This window comes from Myxine glutinosa, chromosome 1, assembly GCF_964187855.1.
Source record: "Myxine glutinosa chromosome 1, kmMyxGlut1.1, whole genome shotgun sequence".
NCBI classification, from domain to species: domain Eukaryota; kingdom Metazoa; phylum Chordata; class Myxini; order Myxiniformes; family Myxinidae; genus Myxine; species Myxine glutinosa.
This window is the reverse complement of record NC_136261.1, coordinates 320,030,198-320,047,421: the sequence shown is the minus strand read 5'-3', so window position 1 is coordinate 320,047,421 and position 17,224 is coordinate 320,030,198. Positions and strand designations below refer to the sequence as shown.

The 17,224-nt window shown below is 48.4% G+C and overlaps 1 protein-coding gene across 1 annotated transcript in view; it reads right to left on the bottom strand.

The window, feature by feature from the left end:
• The window catches only part of SATB2 (SATB homeobox 2), a gene marked incomplete in the record, with an annotated part of 129,174 nt that overhangs the window by 59,392 nt on the left and 52,558 nt on the right, over positions 1-17,224 (bottom strand). The window contains 2 exon segments of the mRNA XM_078769492.1: positions 3,198-3,324; positions 5,659-5,877. Of these exon segments, the coding sequence (XP_078625618.1) occupies positions 3,198-3,324; positions 5,659-5,877 (346 nt within the window).

Here is a 17,224-nt window from a genome sequence, read left to right as displayed (position 1 = left end):
TTCGTCAAAAACCTGTTGACTTTAATGCACACAGATGTGCAAGCAGTGTAGATTGTGCTGTGTGCGAGTCATATACGTACACATACCCGGCATAATAGGGAAGCCCCTTACTACTCTGCTGCTTGTAATATGTCCACGTCACTCTGAAGAAGAAGACAGCATTATAAACAATTCTTGTTCTGCTCTTTTTAATTCCCCCCGACCCCACCACCCCCGACCCTCAAATTTTCAGTGAAAAAAATAATAATAAACAAAATATTTTATTATTATTTAAGTGTAATTTTATTGAAAGCATGAATCAGCTTAACTTCCAATATTTAACCCATCGTGCACCTTTTAGCAACTTACCCAGTTGAATCAAACATCCCCCTCAACCTCCCAAAATTTGTGCTCTTATGTATATCGTATGCAATCAAATAAATTATAAATTATATTCTCCAACTCTCTCCATAGTATTGCTATATGGACATATCATCATCATCCCAATCTCTGACATCACTGATGTGTTGGTTTTGCTCCAAGTAACCTATACATCAAGTGGTGCCACATTATAGAAGCCTCGCCAATTTCTACAGTGGCTAAGGTTCACTTAGCAGCTTGTACATGCATCACGTACACTCCAAGGACATTAATAGACAGCAGTGTACTTTTACATGAGATACAAAGACGTGAGTACACAAAGGGCAAAACAACGAAGTACATGGGATGTAAAACTGTGATCATGACTCGTGCTGTGATGGCAATACCCGACTGCGCAACCCCAAGTTTATTTTCATTGATACACATGGATTATGAAGTCACAAGTGACTATCGAAGACCAACGTGCCTGTAAAGCATTGTAATCCATCGCGGCTATTGAACACCGCCCCTTTTAGATGGTAATCCAACGCAGCAGCGCAATTTTCCTGTCCTTTTTCTTCCTCTTTTTCTCTTCAGCCTATTTCTCTGTTGGCACATTGTTTTCTTCTCGCATTACATTCGTTTAGTTTAATTCTGGCATATGTTGTTTGCAATCTTCACAATGGATTTTCATTGACAAAAGGAAAGAAAAATCCCCTATTCAATTGCAGAAAATGAAAAAGAGCCAGGCATTGATGTTCTTTGTACAATCTTTGAAACCACATTTCATCTCAACTCGTTAAGTTCTGTGCTCTATACTTAGAATATCAGACAAAGAAGGGAAATAGATTAGTTTCTGCAAAAAAAGGAAAGAAATAAAGAAGGTAAAACAAAAAGCAGAGGCAGTCTTTAAGTACTGGTAACAAGCTGGTAATCAGGCAAGGATTATGATTCCAAGCAGAATGCTGGTGATTTAGCGGAACCCGAGGTTGAGCAGTCGTTGGACCCCGCGCTGACCCAATTTCAACAGAGATAATGATAATACAATAATGATAATATGCACAGATTTTTGGAGCAAAGCCACGGGAAAGCAATTACAGAGCAGGCAGCAAAAGGGATTAAAAGTGAAGCCAGAAATGAAGCTGCTGAGAAGGCAAAAGGGTGCGGCTCTTGACGACTCTTCGCTACAAAGTGATAACTACCTTTTCATGGCCGGAAGTGTGGAAACGTCACCCAAATCACAGGTTTTGGAGAGAGGCACGACCTAACAGAACTGTACAATTACTCCAATAAAAATAAATGTCATTAGAAATAATTCCATTAGGTGGTAGTCAGTTGCCTAACCCTTGGTATCTCCCATGGTCACAGGGCAGTTAGAGGGCTGGAGGGAGCTTAACTCCCCAAGAATATTGGCTGATCTACTTTCCTAGTGTCAGAGGATAACAATGGATTTCTGATCTGCTGGTTATGCTTCTTCCTGGGCATACCAGCGTGGTGAAGCGATGCAATTATGCTAGCCAAGTTTACAGAGGATAAAAACGTAGCGTCATTGTTCAAACCATTGAAAAAAGAAAACGTACCCAAAAGATGGCTATTTACTATAATTTTTGGCAAACAACTCTCGGATTGCAGTCATACATCGGCAAGGTTTTGCATCATACAGAATATGAAGTTTATGTTGAGTTAGGCAGGCTTGCTACCTCCACCCTTCCACCTCTCCACTCATCCTCACCTTCCAATTTGAATATCATTTGCAAAATAATGCATATAAAACTTTTGTCTGAAAAACTTTTTTTTGAAAGAAGATTTATCAATTGAAAAAAAAATGAAATGATGTATATGATAATTAAAAGTTGTGGCATTTAAGATGTCATGCCACTTATTGGTTCTATAGTATGAGGTCTTGATGTAATTTACCATTTATTACCTCCGCCACCAAAAGATTATGTTTTCACCCCTGTATGTTTGTCTGAGCCGTATATATACAGTTACGGACGGATTTGGCCGACATTTGGTGGACAGATTTAACGTGTGACAAGGACGAATTGATTCGATTTTGGTGAAGATCTGGTTACGATAAAAATTTTAAAGTGTTATTATATTTGGCCTGAAATATATTATTTATTACGTTGTCGAAACTTGGTACATGTATATCAATACTTGAAGCAAAGTAAAACATCAGAAACTCTGCATCAATCCCAATTGTAAAAATTTTGGCAAGAAGGGGGTTAATAAAAACTATGCAGTCATATATGCTGCATGGATAAGGAAAAGGCCTTCCAAACAAGGCCCGATTCAATCATCTCAGAGTTTGCCAAAAAGCAGGAGCTTCCAATCGGTAAACAGACACATTGCCATTTGAGGTGGAAGCAAAATAACACGAGCTACTGTTCTAACAGTGACAATTAAAAAGAGGAGCAAGAAAAGAAGAATTAAGGGGAAAAAATGTAATGGGTAAGGCTATTTATTACAAAACCATGCAATTGGGATTTGGCACTTATTCTGCTCCCCTAATTACCACATACGAGATACCAATTTGGCAATGCCGATTTGAAAGGAGCAAATGTGTCAGCTCATAGAGGCCCGATAGAAGTCGTCAACATTGGACTAGTACGTCCCACCTCTGCCGCTTCAATGCACTGCATGAACCGCGCGAACCGGCGCCTGTTAAACGAGGCCATTAGCACTTGTGATGGTAGCTTTGACTATTTACTGTTTAAGCTTCTCAAGATTTCGTCTGGAAGAGTTACCAACAAGCAAAATCGATGGAAGGCCAGTTTAATTCAAGCTTTTGAGTATTAAGCTTTCATCTTAAAACAAGGGGCCCAACTTGAAGTCCAACCTTCTTCTATGCTGACCTGTGCAAGCGAATTCGCAGAGTAACAGCGTGGTACACCTCTTCAAGCATGTCCCCCACAGTAGCGTCGGGAGAATCGGTAACCCATCCAAGTGGCACAGGATTCCATGGTCCAACCTTCAGCAGGCCTAGGGGAATGCAAGTACGAAGGAGTCCAAGAATTAAAGATTATAGCTAAAGCAGGAAGAAGGGAGAAAAAAAAAAGGCAAGGAGAGAGACAGATGGTGTGGGGGAGGGGAAAGGCACACAGGGTGATTGGTGTGGGAGGGTTGTAAAAGGCTAAAGGGTAATAAGAAAAGTGTTACATTATAAAATGATTTAGAAGTGTAAAGCATAAACAGAAAGAGTAAAAGCAGAAAGATCAAGGGGATAAAACGAGGTGGGGGAGGGGGATGGAGAAGCTATATTCATCACAATCATCGATCGTTGTCAAAATATGGAGACTGAAGGTGGAAATTGGTTTATTCACAAATTCATTTTTTGGCTTCTTTGGACGAATCAACCAAAATAAAAACAAGCATGACCTTTATTTAACCTTTTACTGGCTTCAAGTAGTCAAAACAATCGATGCCTTTCCTCTGGCTGGCTTCTCTGCCACGAAATGGGTCTATTTTCTATTTATCTTAAGAAAACTTTGCAAACCCTCTTTATGATGTCTGCAATTACCTGTCTTGCAAAACGAAAGAGTTTTCTTTGCTGAAGTGCCCAAAACATTTCATCTTTGGCAATCCGATTAGAAAACTTAGATATTTTACATTTGGGGTCATCAATATAACATACGAGCCGAAAGCACCCGGCGTTGCCCGGGTTCTTTTTGAATGAATTTACTACTATAATTCAGCTTTTACTCGCGGCCGTAGAAGATTGACTACTATAATTCAGCTCAGCTTTTAATTGTGAAATGGGCCCAGCTCGGCCGAAGCGGCCTCGACCGGCCTAGCCACCTAGCTTATAACCTTCCTGGAGCCCGTCCCGACATTTTTAGTTATTTTTGAATGAATTTACTACGATCATTCAGCTTTTACTCGCGGCCGTAGAAGAATGACTACGATCATTCAGCTTTTACTCGCGGCCGTAGAAGATTGACTACTTTCATTCAGCGTCACTTTTAATTGCGAAATGGGCCCGGCCCGGCTGAGGTGGGCCTCGACCGGTCTCGCCACCTAGCCTAAAACCTTCCCGGGGCCCGTTCCGACATTTTTTGTACTGGAAGTTTCCTCCTATCTTTCACCGTTCAGGAGATTAGCTTGCACAGACCAACAAACAAAAACTTTCTTTTATAATATAGAGAGATAAAAAGAAAAGAAGTGTGAACATGAGGTAATGCTTGTGGGGGAGAGGAGGGAGGGAGAGGTGGCGTGAAAGGATTTGGGGGAGGAGGAGGTGTGCAATAAAGAGAAGGGAAATTGAGGAAAAAAGAAAAGAGGATGAGATCAAAAGGGTGTTGAACATGAGGAAGGTGAGAAGAGAAATGTGGTTGGGAGGAGATGCCAATACGAGGAGAAAGAAGAGGTGATTTATGGGACATTCAGGGAACAGGGTCAAATGTTTTCCCCTACGTACTATCTCAATAGCCCCTTTACATATAGTGTTTGAACAGCCAATCACGCACGTCAAACAGTTTAGCAATGAGCCAACCATAGTCGTCAATCCCAAATGTTCGCTTCAAAAATAATCCAACCATAGCCTAAGCAAGTTGCGACGGACAAGTGCTGTTGCAGGCCTGAGTGCTTATTTGCAATATTAAAGAATATTTCAAGGCATTAAAATATTAAAGGGTAGTTAAATATTTAATGTGATTACACGATGCTTGCACAGCATTTTTGGAACTAGCATTGACACACTTGTGAGAACAGACTAGAAGGTTATTGTTCATCACAAGTCACTCACCAAGCTGCTTGCCCGGATGCTGCTGGTAGGATGTCAATATTGGTTTTACAAATGCAGCACATGAAACATTTTCATTTCTGGTCAATTCCAGGTGGTTCTTTAATTATCTTTGGCATAGTCCAATGAAATTTGAAAAACCAAACAAACCAACAAGCTCATCTTTGGCAGCGATTGAAGCTCAAACGGGATGATCCCCCATGGAGTGATCATGTTGACACAAAACCAAACGTGGGATCGTTTAAATAATCTAGGTGGATATTATTCCCAAAAATGGACAATATTCCATGCCTCGTGCACAACAGATAACCTGAAAATAATTTAACAAGCGCTCATGGAAACGAACACACAAGATAGATGACTCGATGGCCTTTTTGCACCATGTTAATAAAAAAAGGGATTTTAATGAACATGCCACAAGCTTGCCAGTTAAAATCCCAACATTATGCAATGATCCAGAAAGACCAAAAGTGAAGAAGACAGCCAAGTAAACTTCATACATAAAAACAACATACTGCATTGAATACTGGATCCATATGGTTCAAATGATACGCGATTCATGATGTTATTCTCACCTTTGGCCTGGGCAGCTGAGCTGTGGGAATATCCTAAGGCGAGCAGTGCCGTTTCAACGAGTTGGTTGAAAAGCAAGTCACGGTGGAGAAGGACATAGTCTGAATGCTCCTCCTCTGCTGCAGCAGACCCTCCGCCATCCACACTCCCTCCTTCCCACAGTTCCACCACGCAGAACACAGGTATGTTGCGGCCTTGATAGATGGGAATAGGTGAGAGGACTGTAGGGTGTAGAAAAAACAAACTTTCTTTATATTTATAACTATAATCAGACTCTCTTTTTGTAACTTCGCTCTTCCATGAGCCTCGATCCTGTATAGAATTTTTATTTTTGTAAAAGAACGAGTTATCTGCATTGTCCTTCATTAAAGATTACAAACATTAGCACGTTTGAATTTTCATGCTTGTCTCATGATGCTGTGCAGACATCTGGATTACATCCCATATAGTGCGTTGATTCATACAATTATTTATTAATGCTCCCGTTAATCGATATTAGAACAGATTCACGAAACAAACAAAAACAAACAAAAACAAAAAATATATGGTACAACAAAGGAAGCTTCAGGTAAATTACCCGTATCCTCCAGAATCCTGGGCAAACTGCACTCTGCAGGATCTTATGAAAAATTATCAAAAATATAGAAAGCCTGAGATTGAAAACAGTTACATTATTCACCTTATGATCTCTACAAAAACCACCTTGCACATTGGTCAATGCTCACCATCTTTATGGTCATTTATAAATAATATATGGATCATATACAAAAAATGGGGGAATTCTCGTCAGCCCCCTCCGCCTATTTCCCCACTCAAACCCCTGTTGTTGTGAAAAAAATTAAAATAACATATATATATATATATATATATATATATATATATCACATTTTCTCTTTTCAAAAAAAAGGGGAAGAAGCTTTTTGGATCAGTACCATGTCCATAGATTAAATAGAATATGGATGAGATATGGCCATGATGGGCCAGAAGGATTCTTCCTGTGTCTCCGATTATTTGTACAACCCTGCATTAGCAAAACAGATTGATAACTAGAACGCCACTCAGTAGAGCGCATACTCCCGCCGTGGGTCAAGTTGGAATAGTACGATTTCACAAAAGTTTGAGGGAGTAGTTCAGTGACAACAGAAGACAAGACAACACAAGACAGACACTGCACAGATATATATATATAGAATATATAGAAGATAATGTTTAAAAAAAACAAGGCAATTTCACTTACATTTTCGGATTCAGCGTTCAATTCTATATAACCGAGTGTATTTTGAGGCATGTGTGACTTCAAATAAAATTGTAAGCCAGAAAAAAACGTGCGTTTCATTCCTTAGGGATACAACATGTAAACCTGGCCCAAACGTGAAAACAAAACTCGCTCATTTCAAGTCGGACAAGCTAATGCGACCACTCATTCTTCTGGGAAGAATCCCGTGCACATGCTGGTCACACTTATAAGTCACCTACGTCTTTATAAGTTCATCAAATACTGACACCGCGATTGACATTCACTGAGGTAAATGTTGATATCTCTTCTGAGGTAAAAAAAACAAACAAAAAAACAGTTTTAAAGCATTATACGTATCAAACGATACATTTTATGAAACGGGGTAACCTAATACACACTTTGGTGGTTTTAAAATGACAGAATATGGCTTTATTAGAAGAAGAAAAAAAGAATGTTGAAGACGACGCTGCAAAAAAAAATACACCGCTCTAACGCATAACCACGAGTTTAAACTACATTTACAACAAATATGAAAACTATTTTCATTTCACAATGTTAAATATAGAATATATAGAAGATAATGTATAAAAAAAAATGAGCCCTATCTTCCAATGGTAAAAAAATCCTTCAAAAAATTCCTGGATCCGAAATAATATCCTGAGCTTCACCAAAAACTAATCAATTCTTCCTTATCCCAAGGGCAATCATCCCATCAACTTTCATCCAAATCCGTTCAGAACTTTTCCAGATATCTTGTTCACAAACACACACACACACACACACACACACACACACACACACACACACACACACACACACAACACACACACACACACACACACGATGGAATGCACACACACACACACACACACACACACACACACACACACACACACACACGCACACGATCGAATGCATTACTTCCTAGCGGGAGTAAAAAGGATAGTTATTCCCTGAAGAAAAAGACAAGGTTAAAGCGCGGCGTTACGCGCGCTGCTTGCGAGCAAGGATGAAGCGGACAAGCGGTAACTTATAAGCGTCTTTATTTCAGGAGCTCACTGTAACACTGGCGCGCTCCGGGCTGCGCGCCCGGTGTATATCATGAGGCCACGCCTACCCCTCGGGCGTGGCCACCGCCCACTTGGTGCGCGGAATGATGTCACCACGCCAGTGGGCTTTTGTGTCCGCCACACGCGCCCCCCCAGAATTCCCGCGCACCTGGAGGGCCAGTTTGCGGGGCAGACGAATGACCCGGCCGAAGCGCCCCCTGGCGATCGGCGGCGCCCTGGGTGCAGGGATGCCAGGTGGGATGCCCCTGGCTGCCCCTGGGATGGGTGCAGGACCGGGGGGCGGCGTGGTGGCGGGGCTGGGCGGTGCCGGGGGTCCGCCCGCAGGGGGGCGGCTCCGACGTGGGGGTCGGGCCACTGGCGGTGGATGGTCCACGTCGAGGTGGGCCGGCTTGAGGCGGTCTACCGAAACGCGGTCAGGAGTACTGCCGATGTCCAGGGTGAAGTGCTTCGCCCTGGTCTCCAGCACGCGGAAAGGCCTGTCGTACGGGGCCGCAGTGGTGTCCGGTGGGCATCGTGGCGGACGAAGACGTACTCCGCCGTGCGAAGCTCCGGGGCGACGTGCGTCGGTGGGTGCCCGTGGCGTGCCGTTGGCACCGGGGCGAACCTCTGGGCGGTCTCTTGCAGAGCGGAGCGCTGCTGTGCCGCGGACCATGGTGCCGTGGAGTCGGGGAGGAACTCGCCCGGCACCCGCAGCGGTTGCCCGAAGACCAACTCCGCCGCGGATGTGCGCAGGTCCTCCTTGGGCGCCGTCCGGAGGCCCAGCAGGACCCAGGGGAGCCTGTCGACCCAGCCGCCGTCGCGGAGGGTGGCCCGGAGCGCGGCCTTCAATGAGCGGTGAAATCGCTCACACAGGCCGTTAGCCTGGGGGTGGTAGGCCGTGGTTCGGTGCAGCCGGACCCCGAGCCCCTGCGCGACCGCCCCCCAGAGCTCCGAGGTGAACTGGGGGCCGCGGTCGGACGAAATGTCTGAGGGGGCGCCGAACCGGGCGACCCAGGTGGCGATGAAAGCCTGCGCGACATCGGCCGCCGTTGTCGACGCCAAGGGCACGGCCTCCGGCCACCGGGTGGTGCGGTCCACCATGGTGAGGACGTAGGTGAAACCCCGCGAGGGGGGCAGAGGTCCCACCAGGTCCACGTGGACGTGGTCAAACCGGCGTTCCGGCAACGTGAACGGAGCCAACGGGGCCTGGGTGTGGCGGTGCACCTTGGCGCGCTGGCACGCGAGGCACGTCCTGGCCCAGCCGCGGACGGCCTTCCGGAGGCCATGCCAGACGAACTTGTCGGCGATCAGCCTTTGGGAGGCCCTCGCGCCCGGGTGGGACAGGCCGTGGATGGCGTCAAACACCTGGCGCTGCCAGCCCGCGGGCACGATGGGGCGAGGACGCCCGAGGGAGACGTCGCACAAGAGGGCCGCGCCCGCGCCGTCGAACGGCACCTCGGTGACGCGGAGGCCCGTGACGGCGGTCCGCAAGGCCTGGACGTCGGGGTCAGCGGCCTGGTCCGCTGCCATCCGGGCATAGTCGATGCCGAGGTGGACTGCGTGGGCGACGGCCTGGGAAAGGCAATCCGCCACCGGGTTGTCCTTCCCCGCGACGTGCTGGATGTCCGTCGTGTACTCGGACACGGCCGAGAGGTGACGCTGCTGCCGGGCCGACCACGGCTCGGTGACCTTGCTCATCGCGAAGATCAGCGGCTTGTGGTCGACGAAGGCAGTGAACGCACGGCCCTCGAGCAGATGGCGGAAGTGCCTGACCGCCAAGTGAAGCCCGAGCAACTCGCGGTCGAAGGTACTGTAACGGCGTTCAGGCGGGCGAAGCTGCCGGCTAAAGAACGCCAGCGGTTGCCAAGCTCCAAGCACCCATTGCTCGTGCACCGCGCCCACCGCGTAGTCCGAGGCATCGGTGGTGAGGGCGATCGGTGCATCGGGCGCCGGGTGCGCGAGCATGGTGGCGTTAGCCAAGGCGAGCTTCGGGCCCGTGAACTCCGTGTCCATCTGCTCGGTCCAGGTAACGTCGCCTTTGCCCGACTTACCTCGGAGAGCTTCGTGCAGGGGGCGCAGGAGCTGGGCGATACGGGGCAGGAACCGATGGTAAAAGTTCACCATGCCCAGGAACTCCTGCAGCCCTCTGATCGTGCGGGGGCGCGGAAACCCCTTCACCGCCTCCACCTTGGCCGGCAGGGGGACGGCTCCGTGCCTGGTGACACGGTGCCCCAGAAAATCGATTATGGCGGCGCCGAACCGGCACTTTGCGGGGTTAACAATCAGGCCATGCTGGCCCAGGCGTTCGAAGAGCGTGCGGAGGTGGCGTAGGTGCTCTTCGCGGGACGCGCTGGCGACGAGGATATTGTCCAGGTAGACGTAGACAAAATCCAACTCGTGCAGGACGCTGTCCATCAGTCGCTGGAACGCCTGAGCCGCATTCTTCAGACCGAAGGGCATGCGCAGGAACTCGAAGAGTCCGAATGGCGTGATGACCGCCGTCTTCGGGACGTCCTCCGGCCTGACGGGGACCTGATGGTAGCCGCGTATGAGGTCCACCTTCGAGAAGAAGGACATGCCCGCCAAACGGGCGGAAAAGTCCTGAATGTGGGGGACGGGGTAGCGGTCGGGAGTCGTGGCGTCATTGAGACGGCGATAGTCCCCGCACGGTCGCCATCCCCCGCCGGGCTTCGGCACGATGTGCAGCGGCGACGCCCAAGCGCTCTCTGAGCGCCGAACGATGCCGTGTCGCTCCAGGGTAGCGAACGCCGCTTTTGCCACCGCCAGCTTCGTCGGCTCGAGGCGGCGTGCCCGGGCGTAGACCGGTGGCCCGACGGTGGGGATGTGATGGGCCACCCCGTGCTTGACGGCCCCCGCCGAGAAGGTGGGCTGCGTGAGGGCCGGGAAGCCGGCGAGGAGGCGGGTGAATGCGTCCGCTGCTGGAAGCGTACAGACCAACGTGGCCAGAACCGAACCGTTCGGCAAGCCGCTTGGCAAGCCGCTCGTTGAGCTGGGCAACGCACAAGCGAGCGAGCTGAACGTCTCGGCCTGGACAAGACGTCTGCGCTTGACGTCGACCAGGAGCCCATTAGCGCACAGGAAGTCCGCGCCAAGCAGTGCCATGGGCACGTCGGCGGTGACGAACGTCCATCGGAAAACCTGCCCTCCGAACCGGAGAGAGAGGCAGCGTTTTCCGTACGTACGGATGGGCGTCCCGTTCGCGGCAAGCAGCGCGGGGCCCCCACCCGCGGCGTGCTTGTCTGACGTGCCGGCGGGAACGACACTCACCTGCACTCCCGTGTCGCACAGGTAATGGCGCCCGGAGAAGGTGTCCGTTATGAACAGCAGGCTGCTCGAACGGCCGGCGCTCATCGCCACTATTGAGTGCCGGCCCGGGCGTTTCCTGACCTGTTGAAGGAGCATGGCGGATGACACTGCCGAGCTTCGTGGCCGAACTTGGCGTGGAACCAGCACCAGGTGGTGGAGCTGGAGGAGCGCGGCTGGCTCCGCCAGGCCGGTGGAGTTGGCGGGTTTCCCCGCGGTGGCGGTTTTCGCCGTGGCGGTGGGCGGGGCGTGGCGGCGGTCACGAGGTGCGTATCAGCATGCTGCGTATGCTGTATAAGCTGATGCTGTGGAACAGCAGCATCAGCAGCATCAGCAGCATCAGCCTCGAGGGCCGTGACGGCCACGCCGACTCTCGCCCGCGTGTCCGAAGCGGCGAAGTACTTGTCCGCCTCGGCTGCCAATGCTCGGGGTTCCGTTAGCCCGGTCCCGGCCAACGCGAGGCGAACCTGCGCTGGAAGTTGGCGACGGAAAAGCGCCCGGAATAGAGAACCGGGGGCTTCGTCGCCCAACAGTGACAGCATATGGTCCATTCGGACCGACGGGCACGTGTCACCGAGCTCGGGGAGATCCAGGAGGCGGTCGGCCCATGCATCGTCCGTGAGGCCGAACGTGGCTAGGAGTAGCCGCTTGAGTGCCTCGTACTTGTGGCCGTCCGGTGGGTGGCGAAGGACGGACACAACTCGAGCGGCCGTGCCGGGCCCGAGGGAGGCGACGACGTGGCAATAGCGCGTGTCATCGCCGGTGAGGGGCCGAAGCTGAAATTGGGCTTCGGCCTGGACGAACCAGACTTCGGCCTGAGCCTCCCAAAATTCGGGAAGTTTGATGAAGGTGGCCATGGCAATGGCGTCGCGTGTGGAAGGATCGCTCCGGCAGATCCAACGTCGAGGGGGTCACCAGTAAAGCGCGGCGTTACGCGCGCTGCTTGCGAGCAAGGAGGAAGCGGACAAGCGGTAACTTATAAGCGTCTTTATTTCAGGAGCTCACTGTAACACTGGCGCGCTCCGGGCTGCGCGCCCGGTGTATATCATGAGGCCACGCCTACCCCTCGGGCGTGGCCACCACCCACTTGGTGCGCGGAATGATGTCACCACGCCAGTGGGCTTTTGTGTCCGCCACAAGGTCTTCAAAGAATTCTGAAATCCAGCCATTGCAGGTGACAGTCATCTGTGACCTTTTAGACGTTGGGCATATTCTGCTTCAATGGGCAGCAACATCAGCAGTGTTTGGAAGGGTGTATACTGCTGAAGTTTCCTCAACGGCTACATTTTACACAATGCAGTAGTGCTAAGATGGCCAATGTATGGAACGTGGCTGTAATTTATAAAATAAATCCACACATTTTCAATGTCCCGACACACAAGACACCAAGCCACTGTGCGGTAATCTGGAGCTCAAGAACTCGTACGCCGAGCAACGAAACAGTTTAATCTGCACTTATAGGCCCACAAAGAGGGACATTAAACCCGTTGGATAATACCCCGAAGAGCCGAGGAAAATGTTTTGATACGGCATTGCGCGTCACGTTGTTTCTTGAGCTCAACGACGCGTTTATTAATATATCAGGGCCATTATGAAGATGATGTTAATTATTAGCATCGGTGCTGTTATTCGTTCCCAGATCCGTCGCCGGGCGGATCCGAATTATGGCATGGCGTGCCCGAAAAGATTACCGCTTGCATTGAGAAGGCTGTCAAACGCACCGGTTAGAAGGAAACAGCCTGCTGCGTGTCTGTCCCTACACGGAAGCAGCTGCCGAAGGATAGAATCGGCCTGAACACTTTGTTTAAAAAACACTTTTGAAAATTGCCTCGAAGAGGTGCTCTGGGGGAAAGGAAAGACAAAAAAAAAACTATGGTCCAATGATTTGACATGACGATTATCACATGACGAGATTGGAGCAACAACTTCTTTAGTTCTTGTATGATTCTTGTATAATACTGAACACTGTATATAGTATTCAGTTGGTTACTGTCGATGGATTTGGCAAAACGAAAATCATAACCGAGAAAAGTGGGAATAATACCCCCCCCCAAGAAAGCAGAGTATTATTTTTTCACCATGGATCCCACAAATCAAACACACAATCATCTATACACACACACACACACACACACACACACACACACACACACACACACACACACACACACACACACACACACACACACACACAGAGTCGTGGCCAAAAATATTGGCACCCTTGCACCTTTTTCAAATAATGCACCATTTCTTCCGGAAAATTGTTGAAATTAAAAAATCTTTTGGTATCCACACATGTATTTCTTCGGTTTGCTGTGGAACAAAACAAAAAAGCTGAAAGAAATACTAAATCTTAGCTTATTCCCCACAGAAATCCTAAAATGTCCCTGACATTATTGGCACCTTTTAGAAGTTGTTCGAAATAATTAGATTTCAAGCAGTTGATTCTCCTTTACTTTCGAATTGAACTCACCTATGGTGAGTTGCAGGTGCCTGCAATATAAAAATAACTTATTCAACCAGTTTGAATGGAGAAAAGGAGTCATTCTGCTGTTTTATGTCACTGTGTGTACCGCAATGAGCATGGAGAAAAGAAAGAAAACCAGAGAATTGTCTGAGGAGGTCAGACACAAGATTGTAGCCAAGCATAGACAATCTCAAGGCTACAAGTCCATCTCGAGAGACGTAGATGTTCCTATGTCCACCGTACACAATGTTATCGGGAAGTTTAAGGCCTATGGCACTGTAGCCAACATCCCTGGACGTGGCTGCAAGATAAAACTTGATCGAAGATTGCAGCGAAGGATTGTTCGAATGGTGGAGAAAGCACCTCGATCAACTGCCAAACAGAGTCAAGCTGACCTTCAGACACAGCGTACGACAGTTTCGACTCGCACCATCCGTCGCCAACTCAATGAAAGGGGGTTCTATGGTAGGAGACCCAGGAGGACCCCACTGCTGAGAGAGAAAGAGAGAGACACAAGAAAGGCCAACTTAAGTTTTCAAAAACACACCTGAACAAGCCAAAATCCTTCTGAGAGAATGTCCTGTGGACAGATGAGACCAAATTAGAGCTTTTTTGCAAAGCACATCATCTCTATGTTTACAGAAAACAAAATGAAGCCTTCAAAGAAAAGAACACCTTCCCTACAGTCAAACATGGAGGAGGTTCAGTGATGTTTTGTGGTTGCTGTGCCACCTCTGGCACTGGGTACCTTGAATGTGAGCATGGCATCATGAAATCAGGAGATTACCAAGGCATTTTGGAGCAAGTGCTTGACTGCAATTATTTTGTCCAAAGGCTGTGCTACCAAATATTAAGTCTCGGGTGTCAATAATTTTATCATTGCCATTTCTTTTTATTTTCTGATTTAAAATGATATATTAAGTTCTGAATCAAAAACAAAGGTTCTGTAATATTAACAGTGAAATAAAGAATTGTGGAGGCCAAATACTTTTTGTCAATTTCAACTTATTTTTTAGAGAAAATTGTGAGTTATTTGAAAAAAAGTGCAAGGGTGCCAATACTTTTTGGCCACGACTGTATATTCCAAGCTTCAGCTAGTTTCAATGTATAGTCCTTGAGATATGAGCACAAACACATTTTGGGCAGGTGGACCGATGGACGGACAGATGGACGGATGGACGGACAGACAGACACCAACGTGATTTCGAGGGTTTTCTAAATATAACTCAACTAGTGGGGTCACCCGTGGGAATCCCACGGGCATGGAGGTGTGTGACATTTGGACATATTCATTTACTTGCTGCACATTCAGTTTTACAAAATGGTTACTGGCAATTTATCAGATGCAAAAATGATGTAATCTACACAATGTATTTACTTCTGATAACATGTGAATGCATGTGCATGCACATGGGAAATACAGTTTGAAATGTGTCATTACATCTTTTTTTTCCTTTTTTGGGGGGAATACAGGATCGAGCCTCGTGAAAGAGCCAACATTTATCACACAAAAAAATCAAACAGACACACAAAACATATAATAAGGGGAGCAGCAGACAAGATGGGGATAGAGGGGGAAGCAAAAACACAACATTTGAGAGCAGGGACGTCGGGACATCTGCGTGAGCGAGACGGCTTGGGGAGAGGAGGCAGGGGAAGGGAGGGGGGGGGGGGGGGAAAAGTATAAAACACAAGGACACTGCAATGACTTCCAGAAAAGAAGTTGGTATTTCAAAAAAGGGGATCTGGGGTGAAATTAGCAGGGGTAGAAAGGATCAAGGTTTTGTATGGAGGAAGATAAGAGATGGTGGTGAACAGCTGTTTTAAAGATCTGGAGGGAGGAGTGGGATTGAAGAGAGTGAGGGAGTTTGTTCCAGAGGTGGGAAAAAAGAGGAATGAAGGAGTGAAGGTGAGCAGAGAGTCTTGATTTTGGCAGTTTAACCATAAGAGGGTTGCAGGCAGATCTTGTGTGACCTGTAGGAATATTTGGGGGACAAAGCCCAGAGAGAGCTGGGGGAGCAAGGCCGGAGAGGAGTCGGGAGAAGACAGAAAGACCACCAACCTGCCTGCGGCGGGTAAGTGAAAGGCCCTCGGAGTTAGCTTCATCGCGGGAGATTCCAATGATTCTGAAAGCTTTGGTTTCAACAGCGTGAAGCCGAGCTAGGTGTGAGGCAGGAACACGGGCCCAGAGGGGAGAACAGTATTCCATTGAGCTGCGGATGAAAGCCTTGTATGTGGTGAGGAGCTCAGGTGTGCCAAGGAAGGACTTCGCACGACGGAGGATGCCCAGTCGGCGACTGGCTTTGGAGGCCAGATTGGAAATGTGGTTTTCCCAGGAAAGATCATGGCAGATAGTGAGACCCAAAAGCTTGAGTGACAGAACTTCTTGGAGAGGATTGTTCATAAAGTAGATGGGAGGGTTGTCCAGTCGTTCTTTTCGGAGAGACATAGTAAGAGTGTGAGATTTGTCAGGATTGAAAGACATATTCCACTTGTTTGACCAGTCTGTGATTTTGTCCAGGTCTGTAGAGAGTGCGGAGGCTGCAGACTGCCGATCTGAGGGATGAGGAATGGAGCGGCAGAGAGTGGAGTCATCAGCAAAGAGGTAGAGAGGATTTTTTCAAGAGAGTCAGAAAGGTCATTGATGAAGACCAGCAAAAAGCACAGGGCCCAGAACACTCCCTTGGGGAACTCGAGCCTGAACAGGAAGGGGAGATGAGAGAAACCCATTCAGGGCCACACGTTGACTACGACTAGAGAGGAAGTCCGCAAGCCATGCGTGGAGATTTCCATGGATACCATAGGAGGAGAGTTTGGTGAGCAGAGCGGAGTGCCAGACCGTATCGAAGGCACGTAATATGTCAAGGGAGACAGCTCTAATTTCCTGTTTGGCATTGAGGACCTCCATCCATTGTTGAGCCACCAGAAGCAGCATGTCCAGAGTAGAGTGACCTGGTCTGAAACCAAATTGATGGTCAGAGATCAAGCCATTGTAGAAGAGGAAAGATTTGATATCCGAAGCAATGATGGATTCCATGACTTTACTGATAATTGGGAGAAGGCTGATTGGTCTGTAGTAGCAAGGTTCTGTTTTTGCACCTTTTTTTTGTAAAGCGGTGATGTTGGCTGATTTCAAAGCTGATGGCAGATGACCTTGAGCAAAAGAGAGGGTGAAGAGAACATAGAGAGGGAGTGAAAGAGCAGCAGAGCAGGATTTTTGGACCCATGGGCTGATGCCGTCAGGTCCAGTTGCAGAATCAGAGTCGAGGGTTGACAGAAACTTCTCCACCTTGTCAGGAGAAAAGGACACAGAGTCCAGGAGCAGCTGGGTACAACTGGGTATGGTGGGTACAGAGAGGGATGGGTTTGGGACACAACAGATTTAGAGGCAAACACAGAGTTGAGGCATTCAGCTTTTTCACGAGCGGAGTCAGCTGTGTAGCCATTTGAGGTAAGGGAGGGGATGGAGGGGGAACAAACACCAGAAACAG